Raw genomic sequence first — 21,202 nt, 5'->3', positions numbered from 1 at the left:
AGTAAAGATCAAGTATGGCTTTAAGGACTCTGCAAGAAAACTACTGAGAGATGTGTCTAAAGACCCCAGAAAACTGCCAAAACACAAGTGATTGACTTACCCAAATCATGACATGACATCTTAAAGAAGACAACCAATACAGCCCTGGGCAGTAATGGCCTTTGAAGTTGCAGACCAAGAAAAACTCCACTTCTGCAGAAGAGACACCTTCAAACCAGACTGAAGTATGCTAAGGACAACCTGGAGAAAGATTATGCATACTGGAAGTGTGTCCTTTGGTCAGATGAGACAAAACTAGAGGTATTTGGCTATAGAGATGTCACAAATGTTTGGAGAAAGAAGGGAGCGGTGTATAACCCAAATAACACCGTCCCCACAGTGAAACTCAGTGGTGGGAGTATTATGCAGTGGGGATGCGTCAGTGTTTCTGGAACTGGGAATCTCCACAAGGTGGAAGGAATCATGAAGAAAGAAGGATATTTGAAGATTCTGAAAGAAGACATCAAGCAGGCAGCAGCAGAACTGGGTCTGGGTCACTGCTTTGTCTTGCAACTCAACAAAGACCCAAAGAATGCATGGCTCCTGGTGAAGAATTACCTCCAGAAGACCAAAGTGAACATTATTGACTGGCCTGCACAAAGCCCTGACTTGAATCCCATTGAAAATCTGTGGGTGAGCCTAAGACCAAGTTCTATGCCAAAAGACCATCAAATCTGGAGGAGTTTGAGATATTCACCAAAGAAGAATGTATTGGGATTACTCAGGAGACTTGTCTGAGACTGGTTGAAAACTACAGCAAACAACTGCCAGTTGCTATCCAACAAAAAGGACACAGAATTGACTATTAGCATCAGGAGGGCTAATAATTTTGACTGTGGTAGTTTTTGTTTTTTATGTTTTCTGTGTGCAAAGTAAAATAAGCATTAAGTAAATAAATAAATAAGCAAAATCAGGATGCTCAGAAATGGTTTATTGAAAATGACTTGCTGTGTTAAAAATGTACTTGGCATTATTATTTTATTTTTTTTAATAAACATAATATTTTATAATTGTCGGGGTGTTGGTAATAATTTTTTCATCATCTAAAATGAAGAATTCCACAAGAAAGAAAAGTTACAGTTCCTTGAATGGCTCCTTGAGGCTGGCTCCAGAAAAGAGCAACTTCCTGCAAATGTCTATGTTGAAAAGTCCAGCTTGTGGATGTGGGGGGAGCACATTTGCAGCCTCTGACACTCTATTGGACTCTATTCTTTTTAATTTAATTTTAATAGTAAACAGAGCGGGCCGCAACCTCAACTTTATCTAAAGTCTGGGTCTTTTAGTGAAGCTAAGGGCTAGTGGCCAGAGATCACCTTAGTATTTCTTCTCTTTTTCTTGTTGCTTAATGCTGCCAGATTATACCTTATTTGTAGTCTTCCTGAGTCTGTTTTTTTTTTTCTCTCTCTCTCTGTCTGAGGTGTGGCTCCATCCAGAAGTGGCAATGGGTGTCTTGTTCTGCAATAGTCATGAAATAGACAGGATCTGTGGACCCCTCCCCAGCCAGCCTCCCATCCTGGACACCAGCATGGACTTTCAAAATTTCCTGTTTATTTGTAATGTCAAGTGTGTCAGTAGCATGGCCCAAGCAGAGAGTCACCCCTTTGAGTCTGGTCTGCTTGAGGTTTCTTCCTCAAATCATTGGCAGGAGTTTTTCCTTACCACTGTCGCGTGTGTGCTTGCTCTAGGGGTTGATAAGGTTAGACCTTACTTGTGTGAAGTGCCTTAAGGCAACTTTGTTGTGATGTGGTGCTATATAAATGAAATAAATTATCACTAGTTTCACCAAGTTTGTTAAAAATCTGTCCAGCCATTCTTTCTTATTGTTTTTTGTTTTGTTTTGTTATGTTTTTTTGGTGGCACGCAGAATAACAAAAAAGCATAATTTTATTTATGAGTAATTTTATTAAGTACTGAATTGGCATGTTATAATTTGGAATTAGTAGTTATTGTCTTAGCTGTGTTGCTTGTGTTGCTGTGTGACTGGTGTGGGTGCAAAAACACTTTTGTGCAAGTGCAGCGTCTATGAGGCAAAGTACTTCTCGCCGTGGCTAAGTGTAAAGTTTAAACCTTTCTCTTGTGTTTCAAGTTTAAAGCATTTCTGTTGAATCTGAGCATCTTTGTACTCCATATTACTCTGTTCTGTGGTTTCAAGAAAAACTAAAAGCACCGGATTTAACTGATAATTGTGTTGTAATGTATTCTGTTTTCTGTTGTTTGTTGAGTTTGCTTCAGAGAAAATCCTGCAGTGCATTTGGTCGAGAAAAGCCAGATACTGTAATCACACAGTGCAAAAGTTTAATGTTGAGGAGGAGAAAAGGTGCAGTGGCAGAATTCCAATTTTAAAATGTCACGCATGCATAAAAATAGCAGTTTGTTCAAATTCCTGGTATCATTTTGCATCTCAAACTCAGCGTGAGTGCACACGACTAAATGTGTGACATCTTTGTAAAAAGTCTCTGAACCTACTTGGACAAGGACCTTTGTGTGTTGTTTTAATGTCAGAAAAAAAAAAAATCCACAAATAGCTTTTTTTATTTTTATTTTTATTTTTTTGTGTTTGCCGCCATGCGATTGTTCGGGTTCCGATTTGTCTTGGATGACTGGAGCGTCGGGTGAAGATGACAGTGTTGTTGTCCTCACCTGCCTGCACCCTATTAGACAGGCAGACTGACAGTGCAGCCTAGTGGAAAAGACACAGCGCCTCACACGTGAACACGCGCTGGAAAACGGGCACAAAATGACAACACAACAATCTGCTTGAATAAACCGTTATATCGCTGTGCGTTTGTGTGCCTGCGTTGCTTGCTCTGCTCTTTATTGAGACATTGCATGTACTCACAAGGCAGCATGATGTGGAAGAACCATTATAAACTCACACAGAAACCTCTGTGTCTCCCGGCATGGGGGGGGGTAGGAAGACGGGGGATTGGCAGGCGCAGTGCTGCCTGATTTTGGCCTGGAGACTCATCTCAGCTAACGCTCCTCGTCGTTCATTTCAGCAGGCCAGCTGCGTGCATCTTAAAAGTGAAGATTCAGGAGTTCAGGAGCCCTTTTTGACAAATGCATCTTCTTTTTTCCCGTCTTTGCACGTGTGTTAAATGAAGCCGGCCCAGCAGTGATGCTACAGCGGCAGCAGGCTTGTCGCGATGGCAGCCGAGCGGTAACAGTGTTGTGGTGCTGTGTCCTGAGGCTTACACAGTGTTCACTTCAGTTTGGAAGCTCAGCGTGGCAACGGCGAAGAGACACACTCATTCTGTAGATCAGTGCCTCCAACCCGCACTGTCTCACACACAACTCTGTCTGCACCTTCAACACACGGCTCCTGCCGCACAAACGACTAGTATCACTCTCTCACATTAAATACATTTAATACATTAAATACAATTTGAAGAGATTAATTTTTTTCACTATTTCTGAAGCAAAAAACAAACACTGAAACTAATTGTGTGCAAATTAAAATAAATTATTCAGAATGTATTAACATTTGAACAGTTGTTTTATTCAAATTCTTGTGACTTCATTGTGGGTCACACCTTGTTATACCAAAGTTGTAAAGAGAGTGGTAACAAGTGAGCAGAAATGAGGGAAACAATAACTTTCAGTTATTTATAGATTATTATGCAATAGCAATAGTAACAACAACAACAATAATAATTACTACTACTACTACTACATGTAGTGGTAGTTCTAACAATTCCAAACTGTTTTTTTTTTTTAAGTACAATTTAAATATCCATAAACTGTCAACTATTTTATGAAAATAAATGCTGGTATAGGCTCCAGCATCCGCCGGCCATTAATTTGCATATGTGGTTGAAGGTGTATGTGTGTGTGTGTGTGTGTGTGTGTGTGTGTGTGTGTGTGTGTGTGTGTGTGTGTGTGTGTGTGTGTGTGTGTGTGTGTGCATGCGTGTATGAAATCATAAATTTCATATATACAAATCTGAATTATTAGTACTATTGCTACTGTCAAGTAGTGTGTTGATGTATCCTTCAGGAAAACACTGAATTCCAAATTTCTCTAATGTGCAGCACATTGTCCCAACCAAGGGGAGAAAAAAGTACAGAAATGTTATTAGGAATTGTAGAGTTGTGTTACAAAATGTTTTATTTATTGTTTCTGTTTTGAATTTTACTTTAATTGCTACAAAATAAGCATATTCTCCAAATTAATAACTATATTGTTGTCATATTATGTAATAAATTCATGAATCAAAAGTTGTATTTTTTAAATATTTTAATAATAATAGTAATACTGCTACTACTACTGCTATATATTGTGGTAGTTATAACAACAATTATGCAATGTATTTTTGTTTTTAATTATTTGAAATATTATTAAAACATTGACATATCTATAAATTGTAAAATGCATGAAAATATACATTTCATATCTAAAAACTTCAATAATTATTATTGTTGTTGTTGATAATAGTGTGTTGATCTGTTATTGTGCCTTTTGATGTTTTAATTCATTTTGTTCTGTTTTTCAAATTGTGTTGTGTGAAGCGCCTTGAGGTGACCCTGTTGTGAATTGACCCTATACAAATTAATACATTTGATTTTGTTTGATTTTGTTTGATATATCATTCAGAAAAAAAAACAAAACAAAAAAAAACACTAAATTACAGATTACCTGTCCCAACCAAGGGGAGAAAAAAGTACAGAAATGTTATTAGGAATTGTAGGGTTGTGTTACAAAATGTTTTATTTATGGTTTCTGTTTTGAATTTTACTTTAATTGCTACAAAATAAGCATATTCTCCAAATTAATAACTATATTGTTGTCATATTATGTAATAAATTAATGAATCAAAAGTTGTATTTTTTAAATATTTTAATAATAATAGTAATACTGCTACTACTACTGCTATATATTGTGGTAGTTACAACAACAATTATGCAATGTATTTTTGTTTTTAATTATTTGAAATATTATTAAAACATTGAAATATCTATAAATTGTAAAATGCATGAAAATATACATTTCATATCTAAAAAATTCAATAATTATTATTGTTGTTGATAATAGTGTGTTGATCTGTTATTGTGCCTTTTGATGTTTTAATTCATTTTGTTCTGTTTTTCAAATTGTGTTGTGTGAAGCACCTTGAGGTGACCCTGTTGTGAATTGACCCTATACAAATTAATACATTTGATTTTGTTTGATTTTGTTTGATATATCATTCAGAAAAAAAAAAAAACAAACAAAAAAAAAACACTAAATTACAGATTACCTGTCCCAACCAAGGGGAGAAAAAAGTACAGAAATGTTATTAGGAATTGTAGGGTTGTGTTACAAAATGTTTTATTTATGGTTTCTGTTTTGAATTTTACTTTAATTGCTACAAAATAAGCATATTCTCCAAATTAATAACTATATTGTTGTCATATTATGTAATAAATTCATGAATCAAAAGTTGTATTTTTAAAATATTTTAATAATAATAGTAATACTGCTACTACTACTGCTATATATTGTGGTAGTTACAACAACAATTATGCAATGTATTTTTGTTTTTAATTATTTGAAATATTATTAAAACATTGAAATATCTATAAATTGTAAAATGCATGAAAATATACATTTCATATCTAAAAATTTCAATAATTATTATTGTTGTTGTTGATAATAGTGTGTTGATCTGTTATTGTGCCTTTTGATGTTTTAATTCATTTTGTTCTGTTTTTCAAATTGTGTTGTGTGAAGCGCCTTGAGGTGACCCTGTTGTGAATTGACCCTATACAAATTAATACATTTGATTTTGTTTGATTTTGTTTGATGTATCATTCAGAAAAAAACAAAAACAAACAAAAAAAAAACACTAAATTACAAATTCCCTGTCCCAACCAAGGGGAGAAAAAAATGTACAGAAATATTATTAGTAATTGTTGTGTTACAAAATGCTTTTATTTATGGTTTCTGTTTTGAATTTTACTTAAATGCTTCAAAATAAGCACATTCTGGCAATTGAGTATATTGTTATCATTTTATGTAATAACTTTATGAATCAAAAGTTTTATTGTAATATTGTAATAATCAAATAATAACAATAATAATAAGACAAAGATGATGAATTCTTCTTTTCATTATTATTATGATAAATATTCTTATTCTAATTGTAACAACAGTGTAGGCTACATGAGTGCTCTGTCTGTACATTTACAGACTTCCTCAAAGTTTCTAAATTTTCTTTCTTTTTCATTATTCTTTATGACATCACAGACAAACATTATTATTTAATGAGTTTTCTTAAATTCTAGTTTTTATTATTATCATTATACACAAGTGTACCAATGCTTGTATAACGGTGTGTTATTATTATTTTGTAAGTTAGTTTGATGTGTATTACATGCGACCACAGTAAAGTATAATTTGATAGGCACGAGGATGAACAGATTTTGACGTGACAATGTAATTACTGCATCTTAATGCAGCTCACGCCTCATGCTACCGAAAACAAATTGATAAGGACAAGTGTCTTAATTGTAGCACAGTTGCCAAGTTCTTCCCCCACACAGGAATCAATATCAGATTGTAGTCCTTGAGTAACACAGACACACATAGACAAGTGGGGACAGACTCTACTGCAAATGGACACGGCACGGATAATGGCTTTGGAAGTATGCTGGATCGATAACCGATCATTGCCCTTGAGCCTGGCTGACATGCTGCTGATTTCAGTTCATCTCATCAATCACATTTTTGCCACTAGGGAGGTGAGAGTGATTCAAAGACAAATGAGGCTAAATAACAGCGTGTGCACCTGCTCGTGACCCACAGACACAAACACAAAGTTCCTCAGGCAGGTAGGATGGAGGTGAGACGGTGTGGCAACTCAGACGGCATTTGATGTCAATACTGGCTCATCCTGGAATCTAATTGGCTGCAAGAACTTTGACAGACATGAGTGTCCCTCCCCTCGCCTCCTGCTGGCAGCTGGAAGTGCATGTATGTATGTGCGTTAGTGTGAGAGAGAGAGTCGGCAGATTGAGCACAGAATCAGGCTCCAACTCCAACCCAATGAGCAGCCCGCACATCCCCATGCACACACTCGCGCTCTCTCCTCAGTACCGCCGCTTGCTTACGCTTCAACCCTGGGACACAGAAGAATAAGAGGAGAGGCAGCGAGTGGCAGAGTGGGATTGTGGGAGAGAGAGAGGCAGAGGGAGACCGGCGGGGTATGAGGGAGAACACCATGGCTTCAGAGCCGGGGCTCACTGCGATGCTGCTGTGGACTATATCACTACACGCTGTCAGCACGGCGGGAGCCAACAGTAACGAAGGTAAGAGCATGCCAGAGAGTGCACGTGAGGCTGAGGGCATGCACATCCTTTAACAGACAGGGGTGAACAGTGCAGACTCAGCAGCAGACAGCCGTGTAACAGCTGACAAGACTTCTGCCACTTTATGACATTCAAACTTCTGCATTTTCAAAAAGTACTTTGATCCTGACTGAGCTCCTTCAAATAAAGCTTCTGCATCAAATGTCGGTGCCTACCGCAGCCGTGTCATCGTCAGCTTCATATCCCACAGAGTATCCTGCTATTGCTTACATAAGTACGCCTCTTCTACCGGTGTTGTCGTCACTTCTTGTGATTGGTTGATCCGTGCAAAATTGCAAGCCAACCATGGATCGGATCCTAGAGCCTCGTTTAAAGAGGCTGGAAAATATATTCAGAACACTACGAAACATTCTCTCCGATCTCAGAATCAACGTGGAAAAATGTGTAGAAATGTTGGTTTGGAATTGAATGGCTTCTGGATTCTGCGTGTCCGTAGAGGTCCGTGATGGACCTTACGGTCATGTCTGTAAAAAAATGTACACACGTTTTTTCTTCTTTGTTGTCGACTTATTTAAGATAATTACAAATTATAGATCAAATAGCGCAACCTCGCTAAGGAAGGCATAAAATAGCTTCAGATTATATGGAAAATGGCTCCAGTCTACAAAGATTCAGTGAATCTGAAGTGCAAAATATTTTAAAAAACATCAATTCTGAGGTCATCATCATCTGGATTTTGTGTCAGCGCTGTAACTAAAATCGTGTCCTAAAAGTTGCTCACCTTTTCAAAAATTTTATCATTATCTTCAGCTGTTGGGAGTTGTTTCTAATTCCAGCAAAATGCAAACCAGCAATGATGCAGCCAACGTGCAGTCACTATTTTTAACCTTAACCTTAACCCTAACCCCAACACCCCACCTATGCCCCGTATCACCACAAATTTCACAATACAATCACAAAATACTTTGGTGACACCATCACAAACATACTCAATTTTGTGACGGTATCACAAACTACTATATTAAATCACTGTTTGTAATTACGTCCGCCAACAAAGAGGTTGTGTGATCGCATCTGTTTGTTTGTCTGTTTGTCTATCTGTGAACAGCCTGGAACCCACATTGTTTTATATATCGTTATGAATTGTTTACTGAAGATTCATATCCTGATAGGAATGAATTGATTAAATTGTCAAGGTCATAGGTCAAAGGGCAAAGTCAGGACAAATCTTGGATAATTGGAAAAATCCCCACCTTTAACATTTAATGAATTTTCAAAAATTCATAACTTTTTAAAAAAAGATTGAATTTCTTTAATATTTGAGAGCTTTATGTAGGATGTATCCTTTATCGATTGACAAAGTTTGATCCAGATCTGATCCAGAGTACACATTTTGTGGTCATTTAAGTTTAACATTGTAAACCCTATTTAATGTATATTTTACATTATATCTTAATCAAACATGTCCCAATCACGCTAATATTTGAAAGTGATGTGCAGACTGGCACTGACTATCCCCTAACAGAGTTGGATCTGGATCTGATCCTATTTATGGATTTTGTGGACATTTGAATTTAATATTGAAAAGCGCATTAGGATGGAGGTTCCAATGTTAAGCCTGTCTATCTTCCAGTTATCAGTTGCAAACAAGTGCTGAAAAGCAATGACAAATTGTGCGTAGCAGAGATAATCGATGTTCTGTGAAAATTATCTGAAAAAGAATTCAGAAACTGAAAAAGTTGAAACCTGACAACTCCACAAAAAAAAAAAAAAAAAAAAACTCTGATTCAAGGGCATCAGCTAAATATATATTCCTGATTGATCACATCTAATTTAGCTTAGGAAAAGCCACTTCTAACTGGACTTTGACCTTGAAAATGTTTTCCAAGGTAAAAATTAGTGGAATTACAAACTAGTGTCAGCAGAGTTTTGTGAGCGCAGTGCTCTAGTAATGTCATGTTTTGTCGTGTGATCGCATCGCCATCCCGTAGCCCATCAAAGCTCCCATTATACGTTACGTACAGCTTTCTCGTCTTCCAGTATCTTTTATATTTCTTGTTTTTGACTTTTAGCAATTTACAAACTAAACATGGATCAGTTAGTACAGGCTGGTTAAGATGATTACAAAATATTATCTTCACACATGAAATTCAAAATTTATGAAATTTCTTCCTGTGTTGTCTTTATTTTTTGTTGTTGACTGATTCAAGCAGTTTAATAACAGAAACTGAATCAGGTGTGAGGACCTCATGAAGGTGGTTAATAGATATAGTTACACATCTTTTTCTTTTTTAACTAGAATGAGCTACAGATGTCACTAACCTCATGGCCAGCAAGGTGACTAAAACTTGCTTTTAGATCAAAAACATAGATAACGTGTTCTTGTGTATCCAGGTGCCATTCCTGATATTCATTCTTTGATTTTTTTTCTTTTTTTTTTTGCTTCAGTCGAGGAGAAATTTTAGCTTCAATGTGTTACTTAAGATGTTTTCAGAATCTTTGCAAAGAGAAGTCAAGGATGGAACAAACTACCTTTGTGTTAACAGACAACCTGCTCTACACCTGAGTTACAGTGGCACCTTTCGTATATGTAGGGTAATAAATCATCTTTGCTGCAGCCCCCTTTAGAAAATCCTAGTTGTGTCTTTGCACAGTACTCGCGAACACCCTGACAGACAAAACATGCCTCATCCGTGATGCACACATCTACACTGCATACACACGCAATGTTTGTGAGTGATTCTTTAACTACGGGCACTATTGGCCTTGTAAATGTAATTTCCACCACACCATTGCCTTACAATATAAAGCACCTTGGGGCAACTGTTTGTTGTGATTTGGCGCTATATACATGTGCTCTGATGTCACTGTTTATCTCCATAGAAACTACCCAAACAATCTTTCATACAAACTGTTTAGGGACATTACAGTGTTGTGGTGGAAATTACTGCAATAGTGTGGGACAACTACATTTTGTTTAAAAAAATCACAACAGTTGTATGACATTGAATACCCCAATTATGTTTTGATTATTTTACTGATATTTTATTCAGAGATATTTTAAAACATTAGAAAAAACGTTTCTTTACCATTCATTTTTATCATTGAAGATCAATGGTGGGTGTGGGACAAGCACAAAACGGCAATATTTGCATATAATGATGCTGAAAAAAGGTGAAAAAGTCATCGTAGACTACTAGAACAAATTTCTTAACACACTTTCATTGTAAAGATAACTATAAAAGTGTGAAATTTCCCCTTTTTTCTGTTTTCCATACAGTATGATCAAAGGACATAATAAGTGCCCGTAGTCTAAGAATCACCCTTGTATGTCATAACCGGGGGCACCGTGTGCAACATGAAAGCTTCCTCAGCACAACTACTGAAGGAAACGAGGCTTACGCGTGCATGGTTGTGCCTCCGTGAACTCATTTTGACATTGCTCATAATTGCCAGGTTGCGTGCGAGCTGCAGTAACAGCGCATGCGTGTTCTGTGAGTGTACGTTCTAACATGCAAATGTCTCTTCTTATGTATCTTTGTGAGAACCACTTTCAGTTTCTTGAAAGGTCTGACTCGGTTTTAGGGTTCGGATCGGTCGTTGGTATGTCGTTGGGGTTTGTCATGTTTTGATGGTAAGGTTCGAGTAGGAATGTCAAGGTCCTCACAAATACACATCAACATGCTATGGGTGTTCTTGGCATACATGTATAGACTCAGGATTTTGAGTGGCAGCAATGGTCTGATGGTTTCCAGTCAAGACTTTCAGGTGGTCTACCAGTGCAGAGGCAAAAGAAGAAGAAGAAGAGTCGGTTCAATGTAGCTGTGTCAGTGGGAGGGCAGGTACTGATCTGTGCTGTGTAAAGTCAGACTGCCTCAAGTCAGACAGCCAGAATAAGAACCTGTCGTTAAAATGTTCTTATTAACTTTTTCCTTCTCTATCACTGCTTGATGTGATATTTATTGACTGACTCTAATGTCAAGCCTGAAGTTTTCTTGTCTCTTTTTTTCCCATTTTCATCCAACTTATCCAGTGATTATTACCAGTTTGCTACTCTTCCTGACTGAATTTAAAACAATAGCGTTCTTCATGCAGTTGAGGCGGCCATGTTTTTCACATCGCGTTACATCACTGAGTCATTTCATCAAGCTCAGAAACTTTCTCAGTTGTATTGATTAAAAAATGTAGAATAATAAACATGTTTTGTTGTTTCCCCTTTTGCTGACCGTTGCTCAGCTGTGCAGACATATGGTATAATCTTTCAGAGAGATTCTGTCCGACGTTAGTATCACTGCTTTGTAGACCTCAATCCTGTTTCATCAACAATGTCTCGACCGTTGATATAAAGTGAACAACGATACTAAAACTGAGTGCTCCTTTTTAGTAAAGCAATTATCAAAGCTTCAACTTTATTACAATTTAACATTTTAACAATAAAACAATTTATTTTATTATTTTTTTTAAATTTAGCATTATTGTTAGCTAATTATTTTACATTATAATGCACATTTATAGAACAAAACAAACTGGTGGTCTTTATAAATGCTGTAACCTCAAAAATGTTTTGTTTAATGCTGATGCGTTATTTCTTAAATATTGAGGATAATTTTTGGTTTCACGCTTAATTTTGTTTTCAGTGTGAAATCTTCTAAAACAGAGAGAGAGAGAGAGAGAGAGAGAGAGAGAGAGAGAGAGAAAGAAAAAGTTCAGTTACAATTGAAATAAAATTATGAAAAAAATAGACAACTTTGAATAAAAAAACAAATGTGATTTTCTTTGTTGACCTATTTATCAAGTTGCAAACCCTATTACAAAAAAAAAACTACACCTACAAATAACAACAACGATGATAATAATAATAATAATAATAATAATAAGAGGTTTGTAGTAGATGCACTGGTAAATTACTAAACAAAGACAGTTGCAGATCATCCTCAATATTTAAATTGTCCTATCAACTGCAGAACACGTACACGGCTTCATGCATTTTTATCACGTAAAATAAATTATATAATTTAAAAACCAAAAAGTTGTAACTTTATTTATATAGCTTTATATGTACATATAAAAAATAAAAGTATTTGCACAACACTGTATAAGAAGATATTAGAAAGAATAGTTGCAATTAATTCTGTAGAAAAACAAAATCAAGCAGTCGTGCACATTGCACCCAACAGCAGAAGACGTGATTACATGAGACGGCCATTTTGTGTTTGCTCATTGTCTAGTTTGATTCATGTCGTGTCGAAGACCACAAACGGTCAGAGCATCTCTTTGAGGGTGATCCTTCAATACGGTCGCTTACCGTTTGGGGTGCATGGATGTCCGATCTCCGATGCATACATCCAAGTGTCCTTCAAACCCTGTTCTGTGATTATTTCCATAGAGGCACTGTATGTGTGTGTGTACACGTGCGGAAGGAGGGTCAAAGCCAGAGAATCGGGACAAAGGCAGAGCTGGTTTGAATATTTCGACATCTCATAAAGCACAGTTTTGCATTTTCCATCAACAGAAGACCTACAGAGTCCAGGAGTGAATCTGCTGTGCACCTAATCATGTCAACGTGATTTCTCTGCACACAAACACAGAGCGAAGAAGGAGCTGAGGAAGGCAAAGACTGCTTAATTCTGCTTATTCAAAGATTTTGTTTACTCGGTTTAACACCTTAAATGTAAAAAGAACAATTTTGTGAGCAGTTATAAATCAGGTTATATATAAATAGATGCAACTGAAAAGCAGTGCTTGATGTTTTTATAAATTATAAAAATACCATTGACACTTACTATATAAGCGTCGAAGATAAACATTGCAAAACCGCTATGTTGCCTGTTCAATTACAGCTCTTAACTTTTATCAATGTGTCCTTTTGTTTCGCTGTGTTTGCCTTCAGTCTTTACTTGCACCTGCCAAAGTACAACGGCAACAGCCAGCAAATCCACCAATACTGAATCACGATCCACAACAAATCATGTGGCTTGTATGCTCTCTGTTTTTGGTTTGATCCCCCCCAACAACAACAACAAAACAGACTATTTCAATGTGCAAAGGAAAATCCAAGTCTCATAATGGCCGATATTTACACCAAGCTACATAAAAATCACTGTTTATATTATTATTATTATTATTATTATTATTAAATTTATATGTAATCCTGGTGACAGATAGAGAAACAAATGGTAAAGAAAATCGTAAATGCCTTAATGGATTCAGAATTCCTCTTGTTGGCTGTGGCGACGCCGTAAGGTGACAATAAATAATCTCTTTTTAATTTTGAACAACGTTCAAAGAATTGCATCAGCCAGATATTAGCCAGAATATGATTTTTTTTCTTTTTTCTTTTTTTTTTTTAAATTACAGGAGTTATTATTTTTGGTTCATGACACAAATGAGAGAATGTCTGAGAAAGTTATTCTTTAAATAATTTTCAGAAAGTGCTCACTCTGAAATAATTGAATTAGAGACTTAAAAAAATAACAATAATAATAATCATAATTATTATTATTGTTAAATGAGAGTTCATATTTTGACATGATTTTGAGGTTTTTACGTGCCGACAATAAATGTGTGTGAACATAAAACCACTAAGGTGAGCTGTGTGCTGCATCATTAATATAGTTAAGCTTGTTGTCTTTGGAGAGTTTCTGCATGCAAATATTTAATTAAGGTAATATTTTGCTACAACAACAAAAACACAGATATTCTATATATTTAAAATTTTGAAGTATAAACCCCAAAAAATTCCACTGGAGAAGTTGACCTGTGATTGGAAGGACTTGGAGGACTTGTAGTAAATTGTTTTTCTTTTTGAAACAAATGGAAAGTTTTTAGAATTTTAGCAAAATCAGTGTTACCTTATTAGTGCCTGCTCTTATTAAAATTCAGACACATAGGGAGCACGAGGCGCTGGTCGTGGCCGCACAATGAATCATTAGCGACGGCCGCTGAGCTGGAAGTTTCCCCGAGTGCCGCACGCTGTCTCGTTTTCCGCCTGGACAGAGAGCGTTCCTTCAGCTTGTTGTTAATAGAAACATGAAAAGAGAGCAGGACTCGGTGCTCAGGAGCAAACTGTGGGTGGATGATTATTACTACATCGCCCTGCTGCAGGAGGAGTACAGGGAGGCAGCGAGCGAATAGCAATAAAGCTTCTATTTTTGCGTTAGGCTTGAATTGAACTTGGAATTTAAAAGTGACAAACTCACAAGCAAAAGAGAAAATAAAGACAGGAAATTTAAAAAAAAAAAGGTGCTTCAGAGAAGGGAGCTGCAGATTTTAGACAAGTCTTTGACCGTTTTTGATTTTGATCACTGCTACGTTCAGCTCGGTTGTATTGATCTGTGCTCAGTCAATAGAGTACCTGCTGCATGTTTAACATCGCATGGAGAAAGAAAAGTAGCAGAGCTTGTCAATATTAATAGCTCACAGGAGGAGAAGCTGTTGAAACTTGAACTGGATTAACAGATAAAAGCACTGAAGCTGTGTTTTCTTGGAGCAGCTTGGGTTTGCACCCGCAGTAATTACGTGGACATTTTCAGCTCAGGTTTGGTCACAGTGTGAATGTTTGCTCCACTCAGTACTAAAAGATGTTTTTCCCTCGTGTTTCACCCCCTATCACCTTTTATCGACTCAGGGAGCTGGACGCATCCACCTCCTCACCGCGCACAGCTGCAAACTTTCATCTCATGCATCAAAAATAGATCACAAAACTCATCAATCAGTCTGACAGTGTGTTTCCTTCTCATGCATTCTCTTGTTTTGTTCACACTTAAGAGGTGTTGCCTGCAAATCAATAAGGTATGTATTTAGGAAAGAATAGCTCCAGGAAGAAAAGCAGCTTCAATGAAAAGCAAGAGCCAACTGAAGTCTAGATTAACTTGCCGTCATTTTACCTTGTAGGCCCAGAGACCCACTGAGCCCATGCTTATCCACAGATACTGTAGACTAAAACAGATGAGAGCCTGCAACTCCCCCCACCCCCCTCTGCCAGTAGGAAATTAGTCCATCGCAGGTTACCATATTTTCAAGAGAATTATTTAGAGGTTTTTTTTTCTTGTTTGGTGGTGGTGCTGGGGGCAGGGGGGTTCCTGCAACTAATACGCCGGTGCAACTTATATACCATAAATCATGTTCATTGTTATTAAAAATTATAGTAAAAAAAGTCCCTCCTCCACTCAGGGTTGCCACAGCAACCCTATGCAAGGTGGATTTGCATGCTGAATTGCCACAACTTTTATACTGGATCTGTTTTCTGATGCAGCTCCACAGTACATGGAGAATGGGCAGGGGTGGGGGTTTAAACCCAGAACCTTCTCCACTGGAAACAAGCTCACGAACCCCTTGGCTAGCGTGCCTAGATAGAGTGGCAACATGACGAGTAAAAAAAAAAATCAGTCACGTGACTCATGATGTAAAACTCACCTAAACCAGCGTCGTATAAACCGGATATTCGCAGTCACTGAACAAAAAAGTCCCAAAGTTTTTGTGTTGTTTTCCATGTAATAAACACTGTATATAAGGGATTTTGTACAACAGAGTTTCGCTCACATTGGATAAAATGTCCCGTCTGATTGCAGTATATTTCCATTAAATCCCTCGCATGTGGGACCAGAGTAATTTCCGTGATTAAAAGCCCGACCATTTATTTTTTTTCACACTGTGCTCAGACTTGGACCCAGTGAAAGCAGCAAACACGTTGATGCAACAATTAAATGAGGCACATGCCCCGATTTAGGATGCCCTGTAGATGTTTGGCGCCTCCTGACTGTAACTAATCTGTTACATAAATATCGCTCACATCGGATAAAATGTCCTGTCCAATTGCAATGTATTTCCATTAAAAACTCCAAGCAGTCTGGATGTGCAGAGGTACAACTTAAAGTTCAGTTCTGACCGTCGTTGATTTGAGGAAAGTGGGACTGGATCAGTGGGATCCCTGATTAAAAGTCCGACCATTTATTTTTTTCAACCCGTGTTCAGACTGGGACCTGACACCTGGCATGCACCTGTTAAATCAGACACAAAAGTGATTTGACACTTTTTTGCATTCAGTCCTTCATCTGCCATCATATTATAACAGTTTTTACAGTGCGATTACAAATGGATCAGAAAAGTACGCAAATTTACAGCACAAAGTCGATAAAAGAGGATAATGTACAGCTCACTTTTGATTGAGAGGTGAAGATCGTCGAAAGAAAAGCTTGCTGAGGGTCAAATTGGTCCAGAATAAAGCATAATCCAGAGACGGAGAACGTTAAACTGTCACACACGTCATTGCATGACACGGAGTTACAGAGCAAAAGCTGCATAAATCAGGCTTTAAAAAAATTAAATAAATCATCATGAATTGTAAATTTATGTAAATTTGATAACTTAACGATTTTTACATTTATATTGATAGGACACAGTAAAATCACCAGCGTAAAACTGCAATTCCAGTGAAGTTGGGACGTTGTGTAAAATGTAAATAAAAACTGAATATGATTTGCAAATCCTCTTCAACCTATATTCAGTTGAATACACCACAAACACAAGATATTTAATGTTCAAACTGATAAACTTTATTGTTTTTGTGCAAATATTTGCTCATATTGAAATGGATGCCTCCGACACGTTTCAAAAAAGCTGGGACAGTGGTATGTTTACCACTAGGTTATATCACCTTTCCTTCTAACAGCATTCAGTAAGCATTTGGGAACTGAGGACTCTAATTGTTGAAGCTTTGTCAGTGGAATTCTTTCCCATTCTTGCTTGATGTTCGACTTCAGTTGTTCAACAGTCCGGGGTCTCCGTTGTCATATTTTGCTCTTCATAATGCACCACACATTTTCAATGGGCGACAGGTCTGGACTGCAGGCAGGCCAGTCTAGTACCTAAAGTACTACAAAGCCACGCTGTTGTAACACGTGCAGAATGTGGCTTGGCATTGTCTTGCTGAAATAAGCAGGAACATCACAGATGCTGGCTTTTGAATTTAGCGCTTGTAACAATCTGGATGATCTTTTTCATCTTTTGTCCGGTGGACATGACATCCATGATTTCCAAAAAACAATTTGAAACGTGGACTCCTCCAACCACAGCACACTTTTCCACTTTGCGTCTGTCCATTTCAAATGAGCTCGGGCTCAGAGAAGGCGGCGGCATTTCTGGATGTTGTTGATGTATGGGTTTCGCTTTGCATGGTAGAGTTTTAACTTGCACTTGTAGATGTAGCGACGAACTGTGTTAACTGACTGAAGTGTTCCTGAGCCCACGTGGTAAGATCCTTTACACAATGATGTTGGTTTTTAATACAGGGATTGAAGGTCACTGGCAAACATTGTTGGTTTTCGGCCTTGCTGCTTATGTGTAGAAAGTTGTCCAGATTCTCTAAATCTTCTGATTATATTATGGACTGTAGATGATGGAATCCCTAATTTCCTTAAAAATGAACATTGATAAACATTGTTCTTAAACTGTTGAACTATTTTTTTAATTGGTGATCCTCGCCCCATCTTTGCTTGTAAATGGCTGAGACTTTTGGGGATGCTCCTTTTATACCCAATTATGACACACCTGTTCCCAAAGGCTTATTGAGTGTTGTTAGAAGGAAAGGTGATGTGACACAGTGGTAAACATACCATTGTCCCAACTTTTTTGAAACGTGTTGCAGGCATCCATTTCAAAATGAACACATATTTGGACAAAAATAATAAAGTTTATCAGTTTGAACATTAAATATCTTGTCTTTGTGGTGTATTCAATTGAATATCAGTTGAAGAGGATTTGCAAATCATTGTATTCTGTTTTTATTTACATTGCACACAATGTCGCAACTTCATTGGAATTGGGGTTGTAACACTGACAGTGTTAAATTAACACTGCCAGTGTACATATAGTCCTACAGAGTGGGACCATATGTTCACTGGTAGGGTTAATTTAACACTGGTGATTTTACTGTGCACCTGTGCCTGGATGTGTTGCTGTATGTGGTTAAATGATTTTAAAAAATGTTGAAAACATTAAAGGTCCATTCAGTAGTTCAGCACAGTTGTATCCAAAATGGTGCCATGTTCTGAGTTGACGCCAACAAAATCTACAGCTCTTGGTAAAACTCTGTAGTACCTGCATTAATGTTAAATGTCCAGCAGGGGGGGGCATTGTGCTCCATTTGAAGAAACTTGAGGATAGGCTGCTGTGGAACACACTGGTGACTAACCTGTTGCTTATATTAATAAATTAATTAATTAATTGCACCACTACGTGGTTATGACCCCAGTGATTTTCAACACAACCATTTGTGATGACCACTCACTCATGGTGTCATGTTGCTTCATAATTCAGACAGCAAAATCACTTCAGCACTCACTCACTCACTCACTCACTCACTCACTCACTCACTCACTCACTCACTCACTCACTCACTCACTCACTCACTCACTTATTCCAATTAAGGGTCAGGGGTGCTGGAGCCTATCCCAGCAGTCATAGGGCATGAGGCAGGATACACCCTGGACAGGGTGCTAGTCTGTCGCAGGCCCACATATAGACAGACAAACACATTCACACCTGCACCCACCCCTACAGACAATTCAAAGTTTCCAATCCACTGAACCTGCATGTCTTTGAATGTGGGAGGAAGCTAGATCACCCAGAGGATACCCAAGCAAACATGAGGAGTACATGCATCTCCACACAGAAAGGCCGGAGATGGGAATTAATCCCATGACCTTCTTGCTGTGATGCAACAGTGCTAACTCCTAAACCACCGTACTGCCCCTTAAACAGTCACACGGACATAATTTTAACAAGCTTTAAGAATCTAGAAAAATGTCAATATAATAGCACAAAACTTTCCAATTAGCAGAATAAATTCAATTATTTATCATTGCTGTTGCCCAGAATCATTTGTGCTCCTGTGACATCACTATGCTGGTGTCTTAATGAAGATAAAATCTCTCCTAAAGAAATTTGGGAAGCAAAAATTACGTGAGTGAATTTTTAATATAAAATGGCAGGAGAGAAGCTATTTTCCCATACAAACAAAAATCTGTTTTATGAGTGTTTTATAAATGAGGGCACTGGGCCATCATTTATAAAACATTGTGTAGAATTTATTGTAAAAGTTTGCCTACTAATACAATGCAAACATGCCGTATGAAAAAAAATTCAGACACAAGAAACCATTGTGATGTACACCTGCAAGCAAAATCACCTTGATAAACCACACACTACACAATGAACACACTGTATGCACCTGTGTTCACCCAGAAATGGTTCATGCAAAACATCTCATGAATATTCAAACATACGCATGAAGCCTGTAATGCCTATGTATGATGGAAAGGAAAGCAAAGAGTGTGTGATCACGACAGCAGAATGACACTTTTGTACTTCTGAAGGCAATGCTTTATATTGACCTCCAAAAATCTTACCACAAGAACCAGAAAACACTGTCCAAAAACAGAATAAAGACATAATTGTTTATCCTTACAATAAAATGTGACCAACAAAGGTACCATGGACACATTTTTTATATAAATTTGCACAAAGGAAAATATTTGTATTTGTTTCATGCCAGTACAGCATACAGGACTTGACACATTATCTAAATGACTGTGATCATCCAGCCATGTCCACCACTAATATATTTACATCTCAACAGCTGAGGTGACATGATAAATCATTAAATGTGTGGTTTGATGGAAGATCGGAGTCAGCTTGAACAGTAACTCTGGAATAATTATAGCTCAGTAATAATTATTAATAATTATGGATCACATCTAACAACTCAATTTAAAAGAAATTCTGACACAATACCTGTATACTGTATGTGACATTTGTTATTAAGTAGAACTAAATGTATGAGTTATGATTCGCACACGGCATCATTATATGCGTAATCTCCAAAATGTTTGTGCACAAGGGTCACAATTTGCACACATATACAAGCATTTTCCATCTAGATTATTTTCATAAGTTTCAATTTCAATTTATTTCAATTTCAATTCATTTTCATATATATAGCGCCAAATCACAAGGTTGCCTCAAGGCGCCTCAAGTCTCAATGTATGTTTTAAAAAGTGTTGTGTGCATCTTTAGTTCCCATTTTTTTTTTCCACACACAATGTTTATAAGTGAGGCTCTTGGTGTTTCGGACTGTTGGGGTAGCACCGTGTTTACAGATACAATAGATTGACTGCGTGTTCCTCAGCTTTTTTTGTTATTCTCTCCTGGTCTAAACAGCAGAGACGACACACTGTTATGAGGTGGGGGTGCACATCAGCTTGTCATAAAGCTTCTGTGTCATTTGAGTCATCATTATTCTACCATGTGCAACGGAGCAGGAATAAAAATCTGCCTTTAACAAGTACTTAGACAGACTTTGCCACTTTGAAGCAGGATTCCAAATTGTGACCAGGTTATGAATTTTGAACCACTATGCCGGTTTAGGTGGGTATACTATTAAACACTGTCACTAGCACCTAATAACATGCAGCAACAACTGATAACAGAACACTGTCCCATTACACAATGGGGAATGGTGTTACAATACTTAAAGGGTGCGACCAAAAGCATGAGCGCTTGTGATCAATATAATCTCAGTTTGCTAGCCGACACAAATGTGTTGTTTTGAAATTACAGGGTATGAGCTTTTTTGTTCACTGTAAAAATTATCAAGGTGGTTCTACTTAAAAACTTAAGCTGAGCTGTTGCTTTAAAAATGTGAATAAACTCAACCCAAATGGTAAAGTATTAAATCATCATTAATTAAACTACTGTTTTAAATTCAAATTTCATTTCATTTATATAGCGCCAAATCACATCAAAGCTGCCTCAGGGTGCTTCACACAAGTAAGGTCTAACCTTACCAACCCATAGAGCAAGCACAAAACTCCCCCTAA

The 21,202-nt window shown here is 37.3% G+C and overlaps 1 protein-coding gene across 1 annotated transcript in view; it reads left to right on the top strand.

Moving 5' to 3' along the window:
* The first annotated feature begins 6,899 nt into the window (after window positions 1-6,899).
* epha8 (eph receptor A8) overlaps window positions 6,900-21,202 on the top strand; it is a 517,518-nt gene continuing 503,215 nt past the window's right edge. The window contains exon 1 of the mRNA XM_034167384.1: window positions 6,900-7,325. Within this exon, the coding sequence (XP_034023275.1) occupies window positions 7,223-7,325 (103 nt within the window). The 5' untranslated portion in view covers window positions 6,900-7,222. The remainder of the gene's footprint in view (window positions 7,326-21,202) is intronic.

This window comes from Thalassophryne amazonica, chromosome 3 (assembly GCF_902500255.1).
Source record: "Thalassophryne amazonica chromosome 3, fThaAma1.1, whole genome shotgun sequence".
In the NCBI taxonomy this organism is placed as follows: domain Eukaryota; kingdom Metazoa; phylum Chordata; class Actinopteri; order Batrachoidiformes; family Batrachoididae; genus Thalassophryne; species Thalassophryne amazonica.
Note: the sequence above shows the minus strand (reverse complement) of the source record. Positions and strands in the feature narration are given on the sequence as shown.